General features: G+C 42.1%; 1 protein-coding gene across 2 annotated transcripts in view; it reads right to left on the bottom strand.

Moving 5' to 3' along the window:
• Positions 1-14,515, bottom strand: part of LOC144699891 (platelet endothelial cell adhesion molecule-like) — a 38,806-nt gene extending 24,291 nt beyond the window's left edge. For both annotated transcript variants that reach the window (XM_078571243.1, XM_078571244.1), the window contains exons 1-4: positions 14,212-14,515; positions 13,299-13,325; positions 3,495-3,803; positions 77-367 (exon numbers count right to left, since the gene is read on the bottom strand). In XM_078571243.1, the coding sequence (XP_078427369.1) occupies positions 77-367; positions 3,495-3,803; positions 13,299-13,325; positions 14,212-14,251 (667 nt within the window). In that variant the 5' untranslated portion in view covers positions 14,252-14,515. The remainder of the gene's footprint in view (positions 1-76; positions 368-3,494; positions 3,804-13,298; positions 13,326-14,211) is intronic.
• Between the last annotated feature and the right edge of the window lie 1,623 nt (positions 14,516-16,138).

Genomic DNA, 16,138 nt, shown 5'->3' with positions numbered 1-16,138 from the left:
TAGTACATAGAATTACAAGAATAGAAGTCACAATGTTTTTAACTCTTCAGGTATTTCATGATGCGAGTTAACTTACCTTGTACAATAATTTGTACTATTTCACTGTGCTTTGATTCACTCAGGGGGCCATTCCCTTGGACAGCACAGCCAAAGGTTTTCTCTGCAGCTGCTGTCACTTTCAGTTGATACATTGAAAAATTGTTATTGCTTTTTATGTCATGGATGCGGTATGATTTTTGTCCATCTTTATATTTGTAGAATATGAATGTAAGAGGAGGAATTTCTTCAGATGTACAGCGCAGCTCAGTTGAATCTCCCACTGTCACATTTATCGGATGTATGGTGAGTACAGGCGCCTGTAAGTTTCCTAAGGTGTACAAACAGGAAATTATTACATTTTCTGCGTTTGAAATCATTTTTATGCCTAAACAGATAAGAAAGAAAATCCAGCTTTAGCTTATGGTCCATATTCTGTGTTTCCAAACATCATTTTATCTCTCCTTTCACATTCCTATTACAACAGGCCATTCAGCCTAATTGATCCATTCTAACGTCTGTGCTCCTCACAAGCCTCCTCCACCCTACTTCACCTGTCCCCAAAAACAAATTATTTTCTCTACTTTTCAATTCAATTCATCTAGAAATGAACCCCTATGCTTTGTTTGCTTTATTCCTATTCATTCATGCTGTCATGACTCACTGGGGATAGTGCGCTGTAATATCTAGCCCCACTGTTCCCCAAGCCTCAACAAATGTGAAAAAGTTTGATCAAACCACCATATTGCCCCAATTCTACCTAACTGTTTAATTTAGGTTAAAATAATACAAGCACTAGATTTGTAAACTTAATAAGTAAATAACTGTTTATTGAACAAACTGTCATTAATAAGTGGCAAAAGAAAGAAATATGATCTGCTAATTTCTAATTATAACCTAAACTCTATCCCTTCTTAAATCCCGATAAACACACATACAAGAAACATAAGACACATAAAAACATGGATTTTAAGGGTGGGATAAAACAGTTCAGTAGCACCAATTCCGGAGTATAGGATTCAATGGGTTGATTTTGATCGATGTCTTCCAAATTCCTTTCAGTTCTTGTTGATGACACAAGGTGGTCTTCCAGGACTTTCAGTATTTCGTTCACTAGTTGACCACTTGCCTTTCAATGCTCTAACAGCGATTTTCCCCTTTACCTCTTGACAGGGGTTTTCAGAGAGAGGAGGTTATAGAGATAGGAGGAGAAAAACCAGCTAGCTATTACCATAGGATTACTGGAATCTTTCACACACAGGAGAGAGAGGTTTTGGGTCTTTTTCCTTTCAGGCTAGGAGCTATTTTGCTGCACTGCTCTCACACAAAACCTGATCACCTGGTCAGGAGCCAATTAAAATGTTGTTGCTAGGCAGCTCCCTTGGTCTAGGACTCCTTTCTAGCACCATTCTGTCTTTCATGGCACACTCTGTTCCAGGACTGCAACATTGTATAGATCTCTCATCCTGTTCCAGTGGACACGTCTTTCAACCTGCAGCCATTGTAATTTTAATCCACAGTTCAACAGAAAATAAAAAGATATGTTCTTTACAACAGTCCAACAGAAATAAATTGATATGTTCCTTATAATGGGAAGTGGGTGTTGCTGGCAAGCCCTGCATTTTATTGCCTATCCTCATTGCCTTTGAATAAATAGTGTTGAACTGCCTTCTTGAAGGCAACTGAGTGGCTTGCTAGAGCATTTGAGAGGGCAGTTAAGGGACAATCACATTGCTGGGATTTTGAGTCCACAAAGGCCAGACTGGGTAAAGGCAGCAGATTTCATAGAATCATAACAGCGCCGAAAAAGACTATTTGGCCCATCCTGTCTGTACTGGCTCTCCTAAGTAGCAATTCACATATTACCACTCCCCCGCCTTCTTCCCATGTCCCTGCACATTTTTTGTTCACTAAAGGACATTAGTGAGCAATAATCTGGTATTTTCATGGTCACCATTACTGATACAGGCTTTTTATTCCAGATTTATTTAATTAATTGAATTTAAATGGAATTAACCTGTTGTTCTCTTTTTCATATTGACAAGGATCATGTTCACTTAAATTTGTATAAAATGAAAATACTGATCCCTGATCTCTTCAAATTGTGAGGCATCTAATCAGAGTAGATAGGGAGAAACTGTTCTCATTGGCAGAAGGGTCAAGAATCAGAGAATACAGATTTAAAGCAATAGATAAAAGAGCCTAAAGCGACACGAGGAAAAAATTTTACCTTGTGAGAAATCACGATCTGGAATTCACTGCCTGAAACAGTGATGGAAGCAGATTCAAATGTGGCTTTCAAAAGGGAATTGAATGGGCACCTGAAGGGCAACACTTTGCAGGGCTACAGGGAAAGGCAGGGGAGTGGGACTAGCTAAATTGTTCCCGCAGAGAACTTGCATGGGCTTGAAAGGCTGAATGGTCTCCTTCTGTGCTGTAACTTCTCTTTTTTCTGAAGGTATGATGTTCACCACATGTAACAAAATAATAAACATCCGATTTACGAATGCTTTATGATTTCATTTGATATAGTGCACAGAGGAGTTCTCCCCTCCCTCATATCTCACTTATTTACAACAATAATGTCTACAATAACAATCCAAAATACCCATTGGGAACACCTTGGTTAGAATTATGTTACTGGTCACAGAGGTGTCAGTTGTGCCTCAGTGGTATTGCTGTCACCTCTGGGACAAGTTGGTGGGTTCAAGCCCCAGTCCACTGTCTTGCACACACAATCTAGCTGGCACAAGTGGAACACTGAGGGAGTGCTGCACTTTTGGATGAGATGTTAAACGGAGGTCCTTTCTGCACTCTCGGGTGATGTATAAAAATCCCATGACACATTCAAAGAAGAGCCATGGAGATCTTCCAGTTGCTCTGCCCATCAACCAACAGCTAGAACGGATATTCATTATTATCACACTGCTGTTTATGGGATCCTGTTATGGGGAGATGGTGGTGTAGGGATATTGTCACTAGACTCGGAATCCAGAAGCCCAGGCCAATGCTCTGGGGATAAAGGTTCAAATCCCACCTTGGCAGCTGGTGGAATAATAAAATCTGGAATTGAAATCTAGTCTCAGTAACCATAAAAACCCATCTGGTGACCATAAAAACCCATCTGGTTCACTAATGCCCCTTTAGGGAAGGAAATCTGCCATCCTGGTCTGGCCTACATCTTGTTGCTGTCTGAAATGGCTGAGTAAGCCATTCAGTTCAAGGACAATTAAGGATGGGCAACAAATGCTGGCCTTAACAGGGACACCCACATCCCAGGAAAGAATAAATTTTTAAAAACTAGTTGGCAGCCTGGTTTCCTATATTAAAAGAGTGGCTACACTCCAAAAAGTACTTCACTGACCGTTAAGTTTTTTGTGAAGTGCTGAGAAGAAAAGAAACTAAGTTTTTTCTTCATATTCCATGTTATCTGTTATACGTTCCATATTTCACAATACCTTGCACTGTTAGAAATGTGGGTTCACTTTCTTTCCTTTCACTTCCTGCTTCCATGACACAACGATAGTATCCGGAATGTGATGCCCGAGCCGATTGTATTGTATACTGGGAATCTTTCCCATCAAAAGTAACATTTTTCAGCAGGATATCTTTGTTTTGTCCCTTATAAAATAAATACAAAACCTGAGATGATAGACCAGGAGTTTTCACGGTATTTCCTGAGCAAGTCAGGGTAATTTTGCTTCCCTCTTTAATATTTCCTTCATCTTCGGCATTGTTATGCATTTGTACACTGACTATATTCACACCTATGAGAGAACAGAAACAGAAGTTAGTTTCAATGTATACATTGATTCTTTTGCACTGCCTGATATCTTCACGAGGATCTATAATGCTTTTTTCCGGATATGTGTTTTAGAGAAGTGTGGAGCAGAAGATTGGAGGCATTGCAGCAATAACTAAACTCCAAAGTGTTTTGAATGTAGATTATTACCTTTGAGTGCCATTACAATGAGGGAAGGATGAAGGATGGACAGTGAGGCAGCATTTAATGAGAATGCACCCCACCAAGGAATATTTAGGGCCTTAGTGCAGAAATATTTTTTAGAAGAGCCCATATCTCTAAAAAGACCCAGGCACCCAATGAATGAGAGCTGCAGCTATGTTCATCTGCTCGTCCATATTCTGTAGCCATATTCATCTGCTCACATTGCTCTGATTGTGGTTATGAAGTTGATAACCACACAGCTTCTATGGTGCAGGCCCATTTCAGACAATGTTGGCAAATCTCTGCAATTCCATCCAGGCAGCAATATGAGAATGGATTCATCAGGTGACTAATGCACGAACAGGACAGCTGACTCAATTGTCACCCTTGGCAACACAGCAAGATATGACCATTCAGTTTACAGAGTTGCTGGGTTTCTTGAGACCCAGCGTGCAATAACAAGAACCCATGTTGCTCAGGGAACTCCCACAGAATATCATCACAACTTCAAAAGGGGTTTCATGTCAGGCAACGTTATAGGATTCAGTATGTCAACCTGAGATTTGCTATAAATTGATCAATTAGATTATGGATGATCTGTATCTCACTTCCATTTACCCACCTTATTTCCATTTCTCTTAATACCTTTGGCTAAAAGAAAAAAATGTGAAATGCAGTTTTGAATTGACTCCAAGGGAGAATTTTTTCCCCGTCGGGCGGGCCGGTTGGGTGTGGGTGCGGGCGAGTGTGGAGCCAATCGCCACCTGCGATCGGCTGTGCGCCGCCGTTTTACATGGATGGGCCAATTAAGGCCCGCAAAGTGTGATGCGCGCCCGGTAGCGCTCAGCACTACCTGTGCAGGCAGGGGGAGGAGGGAGAGTCGGGGCCTGCGCTCTTTCGCATGTGTGTGCAAAAGAGCGCAGAAATCTCCCTGAGGCAGCTCCATGCCTCAGGGAGATTAAGTTCAGTGTCAAAGATGGTAACAATAAAAAATAAAAATTATTCATCATGTCCCCTCATGTGACAGTGTCAGATGAGCTGGGACATGTTTATGAATTTTCATTAAAATTTTTATTCAATTAATAAAACCATCATGAAGCCTCATCAAGCCCGTGGATGAGGTTTCATGAGAAATGCGAAGGCCGCCAGGGTTCTTCGCCTAGCCGTGAACTTTAAGGTTGGACAGGCAGCCCTGACAATTACTTCAATTAATTCATTAATGGCCTTAACAGGTCTTTGACAGTTTGGCAGGCACGCAGCCGATTCCGGTGCGCACCCGCCAAACGGAAGCTCAGAATGACACGTGGTGACGTTGGGACTCATGTCCAACGTCACCGCGTGTCATTTAATGTGTCGGCATGCAGGAACAGAAGATTCTGAACCAAGTTTTTATTAATTTATTTTTTCACAAGATGTGGGCACTGCTGGCTAGACCAGCATTTATTGCCCATCCCTAATTGCTCTTAAGAAGGTGGTGGTGAGCTGCCTTCTTGAACTGCTGCAGTCCATGTGAGTTAGATACACCCACAGTGCTGTTAGGGAGAGAGTTCCAGGATTTTGACCTAGTGACAGTGAAGAACGGTTATATAGTTCCAAGTCAGGATGGTGTGCATTATGGCAGTCATGGCAGGCAGCTCGGCCACGTGGAATGCTCCTCCAGTGCGATGTGGGAAGCCAGGGACACTTCCAGTATCCAGGGTGACCATGTGCGCAGGAAGTGTCTCCAGCTGCAGCTACTCGAAATCCACATTTTGGATCTGGAGCTGCGACTGGAGTCACTGTGGAGCATCCGCAAGGCTGAGATCTTCGTGGATAGCACGTACAGTGAGGTGGTAACTATACAATATGAAGTGTAATATTTCCAAGTTTGCTGACAACACAAAACTTGGTGGCAATGTGAGCGGTGAGGAGGATGTAAAGAGACTTCAAGGGAATTTAGACAAGTTGAGTGGGCAGGCAAATACATAGCAGATGCAATATAACGTGGATGTGTGAAGTTAACCACTTCGGTAGGAAAAACAGAATAGCAGAGTATTAATTAAATCATGACAGATTGGGAAATGTTGATGTACAAAGGGACCTGGGTGGCCCTGTGCACCAGTCACTGAAAGCAAGCATGCAGGTGCAACAAGCAATTGGTATGTTGGCCTTCTGCAACAGAGGAAATATTTTCTACATACCCTGTCAAATCCATTAATCATCTTAAATACCTCAATTAGATCAATCCTTAATCTTCTAAACTCAATGGAACACAAGCTTATTTATGCAACCTGTCTTCATGATTTAACCCTTTTTAACCCTGGTATAATCTGGTGAATTTGTGCTGCTGCTCCCCTCCAAGACCAGTATATCCTTCCTGGGATACTGTTCCAAGAACTGAACACTATCTTCCAGGTGCAGCCTAACCAGTCTCTATATGACTACAAGTAACTTCCATCCCTTTGTATTCCAGACGTCTAAAGATGAAGGTTAACATTGTACTTGCCTTTTAAATTACTTCTTGTAGCTGTCCACTTGTTTTTAGTGTTTTCAGTACTTAGAACCCTAAATCCCTCGCTTCCTCCACAGTTCCGAGCTTCTCACCATTTAGAAAATACTCTAATCTTTCTTCAACCCAAGGTAGATGACATCTCACTTCTCCACATTGAATTCCATCTGTCACAGTTTTGCCCACTTACTTAATCTATCAATTGTCCCTTTGCATCTTTTTGCTCCCATCCAAACTATTTACTGTATTGTGAAACTATCCTTTATATTTAAAAAAGTATTTGAATTTATTGCCTGAAAACGCCTAACACATTAAAAAAAAACTAAAGCCACATTTCAGTGACTTGCAATCACAGTCAAAGATGCTGAACATTTGCATTACTGTACCTCCTGCATTACAAAACTATTGAACAGAGACAACCTATCTGCAAAGCCACACCAGGCACAATTGCCTTGAAAGAGATGAATGGGGGCCATCTCCTATCTCATTAGCAAAGCATCCAGACAATCAGGTACCAGGTGGGTACTCAACTGAGTGGAGATAAACCTTTAGACATAATCACATGGACAACAGGACCTGGCTGAGAGGGGAATTTGCAGCCATGACCATATTTGGATCACTGGGCAATTGGAGCGAGATGATCATGCGACAAGCCAACCTTTTTTGAGTCTTAAGCATCTGCTTTCTCGGCAGAACAGGACAAGCAATTGAGATTCTGAAGGAACAAGATCCTGAGTGGGTTCCTTACCTCACCCCCCACCTCTCTCTCTTTCCACCCAACTTGAAGTTTTGAATCCTGTCTGCTGATTTTGACTGTTCAGGTTCTGCAGACAGAGCTTTTTAAAAAGAACTCAACCCAGTGCTGCTGTCTATAGAACAGATAAACCATTCATCTACATTTTTAAGCCACCTTGACACTGGAAGAGGCAGGACCACCAAGTGAAAGCAGCAGGACCACTGAGTTCAGCCTGAAGCCAGCTGAGTCACCAACCTTCAAGTGCTGTATACTCCATTAATTTGACCATACTCTAAATTAATTAAACTATCCTCCCTACTCTGAATTCTATTTGTGTATGTGTGAACTTCAAATGTGTGTGCTTGTGAAAGCTGGAGCTTTTTAAAAATTATTTTTACTTAGACTGGGTTAAGCACAATAAAAACTATCCTAATTTATTTTTTAAAACTCAAGAAAACCTATCTGATCATGTCTTTTATGGTCACAGGATGTAAACAGTTAAACACTCTCAGAATTGGCAAATATGTCCTTTTCTTTAAAAATCTATTGTGGTCAAATGAAGAGTGGGGAAAGAGTGGAGCCATTCAACCGTCCTCACCTGGTCATAAGAACTGTGTCATCAGCAAACCTAGATATATGGTCTCTATTCCTTCATCCAAGTCAATGATAAATATAATGAAAATCTCAGGCATCAGTAAAGATCCTTGAGGGACACCACTAATCACATCTTGCTAACTGGAGTACAAAACCATTTTCCTTACTCTGTCTCCTACCAGCTAACAATTTCCTACCCATGTGGGCCAACAACAGGCCACTAAAAGGCTATCTCCTACCAGTCAGATAACTCGGGACTGTTAACACTGCTCCCTGGGGCTGGCTGTCACCTTCCATATGGTTGCCGAGGAAGAATCGATAAGTGGACCAGATGGAAGGGAAGCCCTCTTGAGATCTAGAACCTCTGCCTTGCATATGGCAGACATGGAAGAAGCAGCAGTGCTGGTGGGAATGCAATCCCAGTCAGAGTGGTGATGCAGCAGTAGGCTTCTCCATCCCAAACCTAAACATATTGTTAAAAATATAAATGATCAATAGCATAAGCCTTTTAATATTAAACTTTTAAATCTTTGCTTATTGTACTGAGATAGCTGTGGTGTTGTTAACTGGAATAGTTCATTTTGAAACTTGCAGAATAATAAAGACTGTGATTGATTCAGCAAGGTGTAAAAGGTGAAACTTTCTTATGAACAGCATTTTAAAAAATCTCTTTTTGTCTAAGGTAAGAATTCAGCACTTGAGCCAAGAATCTGAAACACAACACAAATGTAGTTTTCATTCCCAACATGAACTAAGATGAATTCTAATGCTGATTTCTAATAGATTAGTATATTGCAGGATTAATATCTGACCAGGAATAATACAGCTACTTTAGATACAGTCAATGGCCGGATTTAATGTAAACTCAAAGTTAATCATTGTCTGTGGAAGAAACTGCACCGCCCATTGAGAAGTAGTTACATGTACTGTGTTCAGCGAATGAAGCAGTAAGGCTCTTGTGATTCTCCAATTCCCGCTCACACAGGTTTCACAGATGTAAGGACTTATGCTGACAGGAATAAGTTGCTACTCCTATCTGCCTCTGAAAAGCCAATGTTTCAATTGGTGTTAGGAAGCATGAGTCACTGCAAAGATCACTAGCCCTCCCGGAATACCCAGGAGACCACTGGAAAAGGGGTGGATTGGTGGGGGGTACATTTCCTGGGATCTGCTGCCAGCTTTAAACTCCCGAACAAAGCAGTGCTTTCCTCAATGCTCCATGGCATCACTGGCTGCCACTACAGAGGAGCCTCCAGCTTGTTCACATCATCCCTGCTGCCAGGATAGAGTGTGGGGGGGTTGGAGAAAGAGAGGGGAATGGGATTGGCGTTGGTATTTTCTGCAGAGCTTGGAGCGGCAGCAACACGATGACTGTAAGTGTCACTGAGCAAGGAATAGTCAGTAAAGGAATGAGTAAAACAGGGGGGGTTTTACTGTGGGTAAACAGTCAAATATGGGCAGAATCCTGAGGCATCAGAGGTCTCGTCTTCTGGCTGGAGAGCTGGCGAGAGACCCGCCCTTCCTCTTTTCTAGAAAGCGTGCCGAACCGCAAGCCAATCAGGCAGTGGCGAGGCCAGCATCTGACCTTCCCCTGGAATCAAGACCCCCGGGAGCAGAAGTCTCACCTAACAAGTGCTGCCGGCCAATTAACGGCCGGCTGCTCTTAGGCTCAGCAACACCTCTGGGGAGGCTGCAGCTGCTGCCAGAAGCACAGGCACTGGAGTCCCAGGATCACAGAACAAGCCAGGGCATTGGTAAGTAACATTGTTGGGGGAGGGGGTTCATGGGACGGGGGTCACAGGGAGAGAGATGAGGGGTTTTGGTATCAAAAGGAGGAGGCTGGATCTCAGCAGGCCCCCCCACCTGATGTCTAGTCCCTCGATCAGGCATTGAGTGCCTTTGATTGAGGGACCGAACCCCATCCAACTGGAGATGATATGCAGTCTGCACAAGATTACTTGCTGTGCACGCCACATGGCTGCAGGCTGCCTCCCACTGGGTTAATACCAGCGGTGGTAGGATGAGGCCTTTAAGTGGTCATTAATTGATCACATAAGGGCCTCAACTGGCAGTGGGGTGGGAATGTCAACCATGGGCCCTTCCACCCAGAACTTAATTGAGGCAGAGGCGGGAAGGTGGCGGGTTTCTGGTATGCCATCATCCCACCTAAGTACATGCCGTCCCACCTCCAAGCTCATCAACAGCGAGTGCACAAGATTCCACCCATTGTTTCTACCGTTGGGAGAATGGGGAACAAGGGGATGGAGACCAAGGATTCTCACTGAAGAACCAAGGAAGTAGCACACCTTTCATTCTTCCCTTTGCAGGAATTCTATTTCCTCTTTTGCCAAACAGCCCAATGAAGTGCTCATCATGAGCAGTCCTGTCAGAGCAGAAGTTGACAGTCGGTGGGGGAAATAATGCTGCCTAGAGTCTGTGGAAAAGGAGTTCAATATTTTAAACAGTGGTCAGCACACAGAAGAAAATATTTTATGGCACAATCGGTAATGTAGGAAAAGCAAGTGAAATAAAGATGAAAACCTTTTTCAAGTGAACAACTGGGGAGCTGAGAAATGCATGCTTCACCAAATTGAGAGTCTGGTGCTCCTACGTCCTTATTCCACTCGACCTGCAATGGGCCACTGTCCAAGCACAGTATCAGAATCAGCCCTTAACATTACACTCCGCTGACAATTTCCTAAAGCCATTTTCTTTTTGCGACCATAATCAGCAGCATTTGAGATGATGTCTGCCTACTCACAGTAACTGTACCCACAGAGCAAAATGTCAAAGACAAAAGGGATATTTATCAAGTATGGTTCCTAAATCAAGAAGGCTTAGTGGGAGAAAATTCAAATTCTAACCAACCTTTACGTAAATAAATTGTTTCCTTATTTTTTTCAACTAACAATCCATTTGTGACATTTTGTTACTGTTTTGCTGAACAGCCAGAACAATGTCACTATTTATTTTGTCCTAGTTCTTAATAGTCTTGATCATTGCTATCAGATCACCCCTCAGATGATAAATAATTTAAAATACCTTTTCAGACCCACGTAGAAAACAGTAACTATAGAACAAGAGCAAACCATTAGAATATGTTCACCCTGTGCTTGTTTACTAAGAAATGGGCCTTCATCATGATGAGAGATTAGAGAAACTGGCTTTCTTTTTCTTCAAGCAAAGAAGTACAGAATTAATTTTATAGAGGTATACAAAATGATCAGAGATTTTGACAAAGTAAATCACGTCAATAAGTCAGTAACTAGGAAGTATAAATTTAGCATTATCACGAAAGGTAATGTTAGGAGAATTAGATATTTTATGCAGAGGGCTGTTAAGACCTGGAATGCTCTACGAGAATCAATGGTAGAAGCGGCATCCTTAACAGCTTTCAAAGAACTGTATATAGACCTTTAAAAATGTTATTTTCCAAATATGAAAGGGCAGGTGAAGAGAGGAAAACAGCAGCCAGATGAACCAAATAGCCTCCTGCGATTACAACGTACAGCACAGAACCAGGCCATTTGACACAACAGGTCCGCGCCAGTGTTGATGCTCCACATGAGCCTCTACCCACCCCTCTTCATCTAACCCCATCAACATATCCTCATTCGCTTATCTAGCTTCACCTTGGCTGTACCCATGTTATTTTCCCTCACCTATTCCTTGTGGTAACAAGTTTCACATTCTAATCATTCTGGGACAAAGATGTTTCTCTTGACTGTATTTACTAGTGACTATTTATGGCCCCTGGTCTGGTTTTACCCACAAGCGGAAGCGTCTTTTCTATGGGCAGAATTTTTCCCTCATTGGGTGGGCCCAGGAGCGGCCGCAAAACTGACCGCGATTTCACGCTGGCTGGCCAATTAACGGCCAGCCAGCATAAAACGCGCGCTGCCTGGGTGGGGGGGCAGGAGGAGTGCGAATGCTGAGGTGTGCGCATGTGTAGGGGAACGCGCACTGACAGCTCCCTGAAGGCACAGAGCTGCCTCAGGGAGCTGATGGATTTCAAATACAAAACTAAACTTTCAACATATGAGATAAACATGTCCCCACATGTGATTCAGTCACGTGAAGAGGGACATGTGAAAAAGGATGTTAAAAAATGTTTGTTGTTTTGTTAGTAAGCACTGGAAGCCTCATCCCACCCGTGGATGAGATTTCGTTAAAAATGCAAAGGCCATCTGGCCTATTCGCCCACCTGTCAACCGAACAGTTGAGCGGGCAGCAAAAAATGCAGCTTAATTAATTACTTAAGGGCCTTAATAGGCCTCTTAATTGTCAGCAGGCATGCTACCACCTTACTCACACATGCCTGCCAACCAAAAGATCACGTGCACAACGACGTTGGGACGCTTGCCCAATGTCATCGCGCACAATTTCATTCCCATTTGGGTCATATGCGCACCCGCCCACAGGACGAAAAATTCTGCTCTGTGTCTAAACTCTCAAATGCTTTCAGAATCTTCAACCCTCAGTCTTTTATTTTCTAATGAAAACAGTCCAAGTCTGTTCAATCTTTCCTGAGAGGTATAATCTCTCCGTTCTGGCATCATTCTAGTAAATGGTTTTGCACCTCTTCCAGTGCCCATAAATCCTTTTTTTATAATATGGAGGGCAGGGTACTCCAAGTGTGGTTTAACCATGCTTCTATACAAGTTTAACAGCTTTAATTTTCACTTTTATTCCTCTAGAAATGAACCCCAGTGCTTTGTTTTTTGATAACCTTACTAACCTGCATCGTTACTTTTAATGATCTGTGTATCTGTCCACCCTCAGTCTCTCTGCTCCTCTATCTTATTTAGACACTTAATTTCTAAGGAATATACGGCCCCTTTATTCTTCCTACTAAAATGTATCACCTCTCACTTATCTACATTGAAGTTAATTTGCCAATTACACAGCGACAACAACTTTTATTTATATAGCGCCTTTAAAGTGGTGAAAGGTCCTAAAGTGTTCAAGGACACCAAGCCATATAAGGAGATATTAGGGCAGATGACCAGAAGCTTGGTCAAAGAAGTGTCTTTAAGAAGGAAGGAGAAGTTGAGAGGCCTTGGCAGCTGAAGGCACTGCCACCAATTGTGAAGCAAGTAGAATCAGATGGGCAAGAAGCCAGAATTGTAGTGCAGATCCTGCAATCTTATTAACGCTTTCCTGTATTTTGTCACAGTCCTCCACTGTACTAGTTATATGCTCAATTTTGGGTCATTTACAAATTTTGTAATTTCACTTTTGCAGATCATAGCTAAATTCTCAAAGCTGTGCTTTTCTGTGAAGCTTTGTCATATCCCCTGTGGATTTCTTATTGTACTGCCACAATTTAAAACACACCTAAAATATTTGGGAACAATGCATTTTCCTTTCTTTAATTTACGGGAAGCATACGGTGCTTTCTACTGCATATTTATCGCATGTTCTTTACATTATTCTTCAGTACAACTTTACAGTGAGAGCTCAGAGTATTGAAGGATTAACTTTGGACACATTCTTACCTTTCACCATTGTCTTATCAGCTTGATCTGAAAGAATGAAAAGAATGAAATTTAGATAGCTTCAAACAGTGTATGAAATACAAAGTACAATAATCAACCTGAGGCGTATATTGTAATTTTTAAAACTCTTAGTTGTCAGAACCTCCTCGTGGAAATTGGAGTCAACAACAAACGTCTTAGTATCTTAAACCTACCGCTAATAAACAAGGCGCTTTACAGCAGAAATCAAACCAAATTGACACCGACCCAACAAGGGGATATTATGGCTGACCAGAAGTTCTTCCTTTTTATAGCTTCTGGCAAATTCACACCCCTAGGTGCATTACATCTACTGTATCGGAGGAAGAAGTGTAATGCAAATAAAAAAAACTAAACTCTATGCGCTAATCCTGTGAAATATTAAAAAAGACGACACGACTTTATAAATATCCCAACTCTGCTAAAATACTAGCCACCGTATCGCACAGTAGACCCTTTGTTGTAAATTAGACTGCATAGTTCCTCTTTCACCTGCAAACTTAGTACAGTGTAATAAAACATGCTCCACCGATTGTCCGTCATTGGCACAAGCTTCCCAGATCATAGTTAAATTCTCAGAATGGCTGTGCTTTTCAGTTTAGCTTTACCAAATCCCTAACAAACGCCTTAGTCATTTACCGATTGGATTGTCACAATTTAAAACACATGCGGGAGTAACGCATTTCTTTTTTAATTCCGTGTTTGCCTCCTAACCAGAATCTGTTTTTATTGTTATGCTTGTAGCCCAAGCAGGAATCCCACTATTATGCCGACAGGCAGAACTTCGTCGAAAAATGTTTTCGCCAAAATTCCAAACCCTGCACACCAATCTAAACACCAAGAAGTCACTTATTCTGCGTTTGATGATGAAAATTGATTGAGGATATATACTTACACAGCAGAAGAATCCAAAGAGAAATGTTTGTTTTCCACATCTTTGTTGAAGAGGGTTGATTGCAGAAACAAAGTTGGTTTCTCTGTGATTAATTAACTGGAGATGGGCAGGTTTGCACAAAGAGCTGTGGGCTACGCTTACAAAGTGCCATGTCTTGCCATTGCGTCAGAACCTCCTTGTAGGAAAAGGAGTGAACAACAAACGCCTTCGCACGTTAAACCTGCCGCTAATGAAAGCTAGCGCTTTACAGCAGAAATCAAACCAAATTGACACCCGACCCAACAAAGGGGATATTATGGCTGACCGTAAGTTCTTCCTTTTTATAGCTTATGGCAAATTCTCTTTGGTGCATTACATCTGCTGTATCGGAGGAAGAAGTGTATTGCAAATAAAAAAAAACTAAATTCTATGCGCTAATCCTGTGAAATATAAAAAAAGGCAACACTATAAATATCCCAACTCTGCTAAAATACTAGCCACCGTATCGCACAGTGGACCCCTCTGTTGTAAATTAGACTGCATAGTTCCCCTTTCACCTGCAAACTTAGTACAGTGTAATAAAACATGATCCACATCCTTCCCCACACTCCTCCCACAAACCATTAACATGTCTCCCTATTGACCAAAAGTTTGGTCAAAGAGACAGATTTTAAGCAGTGTCTTAAAAGATGAAAGCAAGGCAGAGGTTTAGGCAGAGAATTCCAGAACTTCGATTCATCATTTTGTATTCTGCAAGGAAAAATATACTATTTATTAAAGTAGAAAGACAGGCAGTGGCTGGTTGTGATTGGGGGAATTTATGATGTAGTGTTTAGATATATTTCTTTTTTGTTGAAAAATAAGAAATTGAATTGAATTTCTCAAATACCTTGCAAAATGCCATCTAAGCCAGCCTGTATTTGTACTTGTAATGTGGTTTAGCATGATTTCTATAGCGAAAGCCACCATAGCACTGCAAAGAGCTGGTAAACTTCATATAAAGCAGCTGCATACACCCAGGCACGGGGGAGGGGAGATTTTCAACAGATGGTTGCCAACAGAATTGGAAGGCTATTGTTATCCACTGAGGATATTCAAGATGTCTGTGGTTGGTGCCATCACGACACCTGGTTTTGAAAAGCAAATTTCTGTTTAATGTCAACTGTGGAGAGCGGGGGTAGGTGGGGCTGGTGGGGGAGCAAAGTTAAGAATAAAAGAGTCGGTGCATTGCACTTTATGCCTTATGTTGCCTCGTTCATTTTCATTTGTGAGATGTCACCAATTTGTGCAGAATGCTGTGACCAACAGAGAGTGCTCAGCTTCAGACTGCAGAACCCCAGATAGGGCAGAGGGCTCGAGCTCTGCTACTTTCTAGCTCCAACAAGGATTGATAGAAGGGCAAAACATGCTGTAGTCCTGAGAGAGGACAGCATATGCCTCTCCCATGGCTGTACCTCAGCACTCCCAGTGCTCTAAGCAAAAGCCAGAGCCATTACTGCACAGAAGGAGGCCTTTCGGTCCATGCCAATTCTCTGTAGAGCTTTCCAGTCAATTCCATTCCCCTACTCTCTTGCCGTTATTCTGCAAGTTTATTTCCCTCAAGTGCCCATTGAAATCATTGATCGCCTCCACTTCCACCCACCACCTTCCTAGGCAACGAGTTCTATTATCACTCACTGTGTAAGAAAGTTCTTCCTCATATTCCTTCTGCATCTCTTGCCCAATCCCTAGGCCTTGTAACAATCAGCTAATGGGAACAACTTTTCTCTGTCCACCTTATCTAAACCTGTTATAATCTTGTACACCTATCAATTCTCTCCTCAATCTCCTTTGTTGCAAGGAGAACAACTCTAACTTCTCCAACCTAACCTAGTTTGTAAGCAGGGTGTAAGACTGAGGTAACAGTGTGGAACCCAATATCCAGGCTTTCTTCACACTGAGCAAGCTG

The sequence above is a fragment of the Cetorhinus maximus genome, chromosome 24, assembly GCF_964194155.1.
Source record: "Cetorhinus maximus chromosome 24, sCetMax3.hap1.1, whole genome shotgun sequence".
Taxonomy (NCBI): Eukaryota; Metazoa; Chordata; class Chondrichthyes; order Lamniformes; family Cetorhinidae; genus Cetorhinus; species Cetorhinus maximus.
This window is presented reverse-complemented; position numbering and strand designations above follow the sequence as displayed.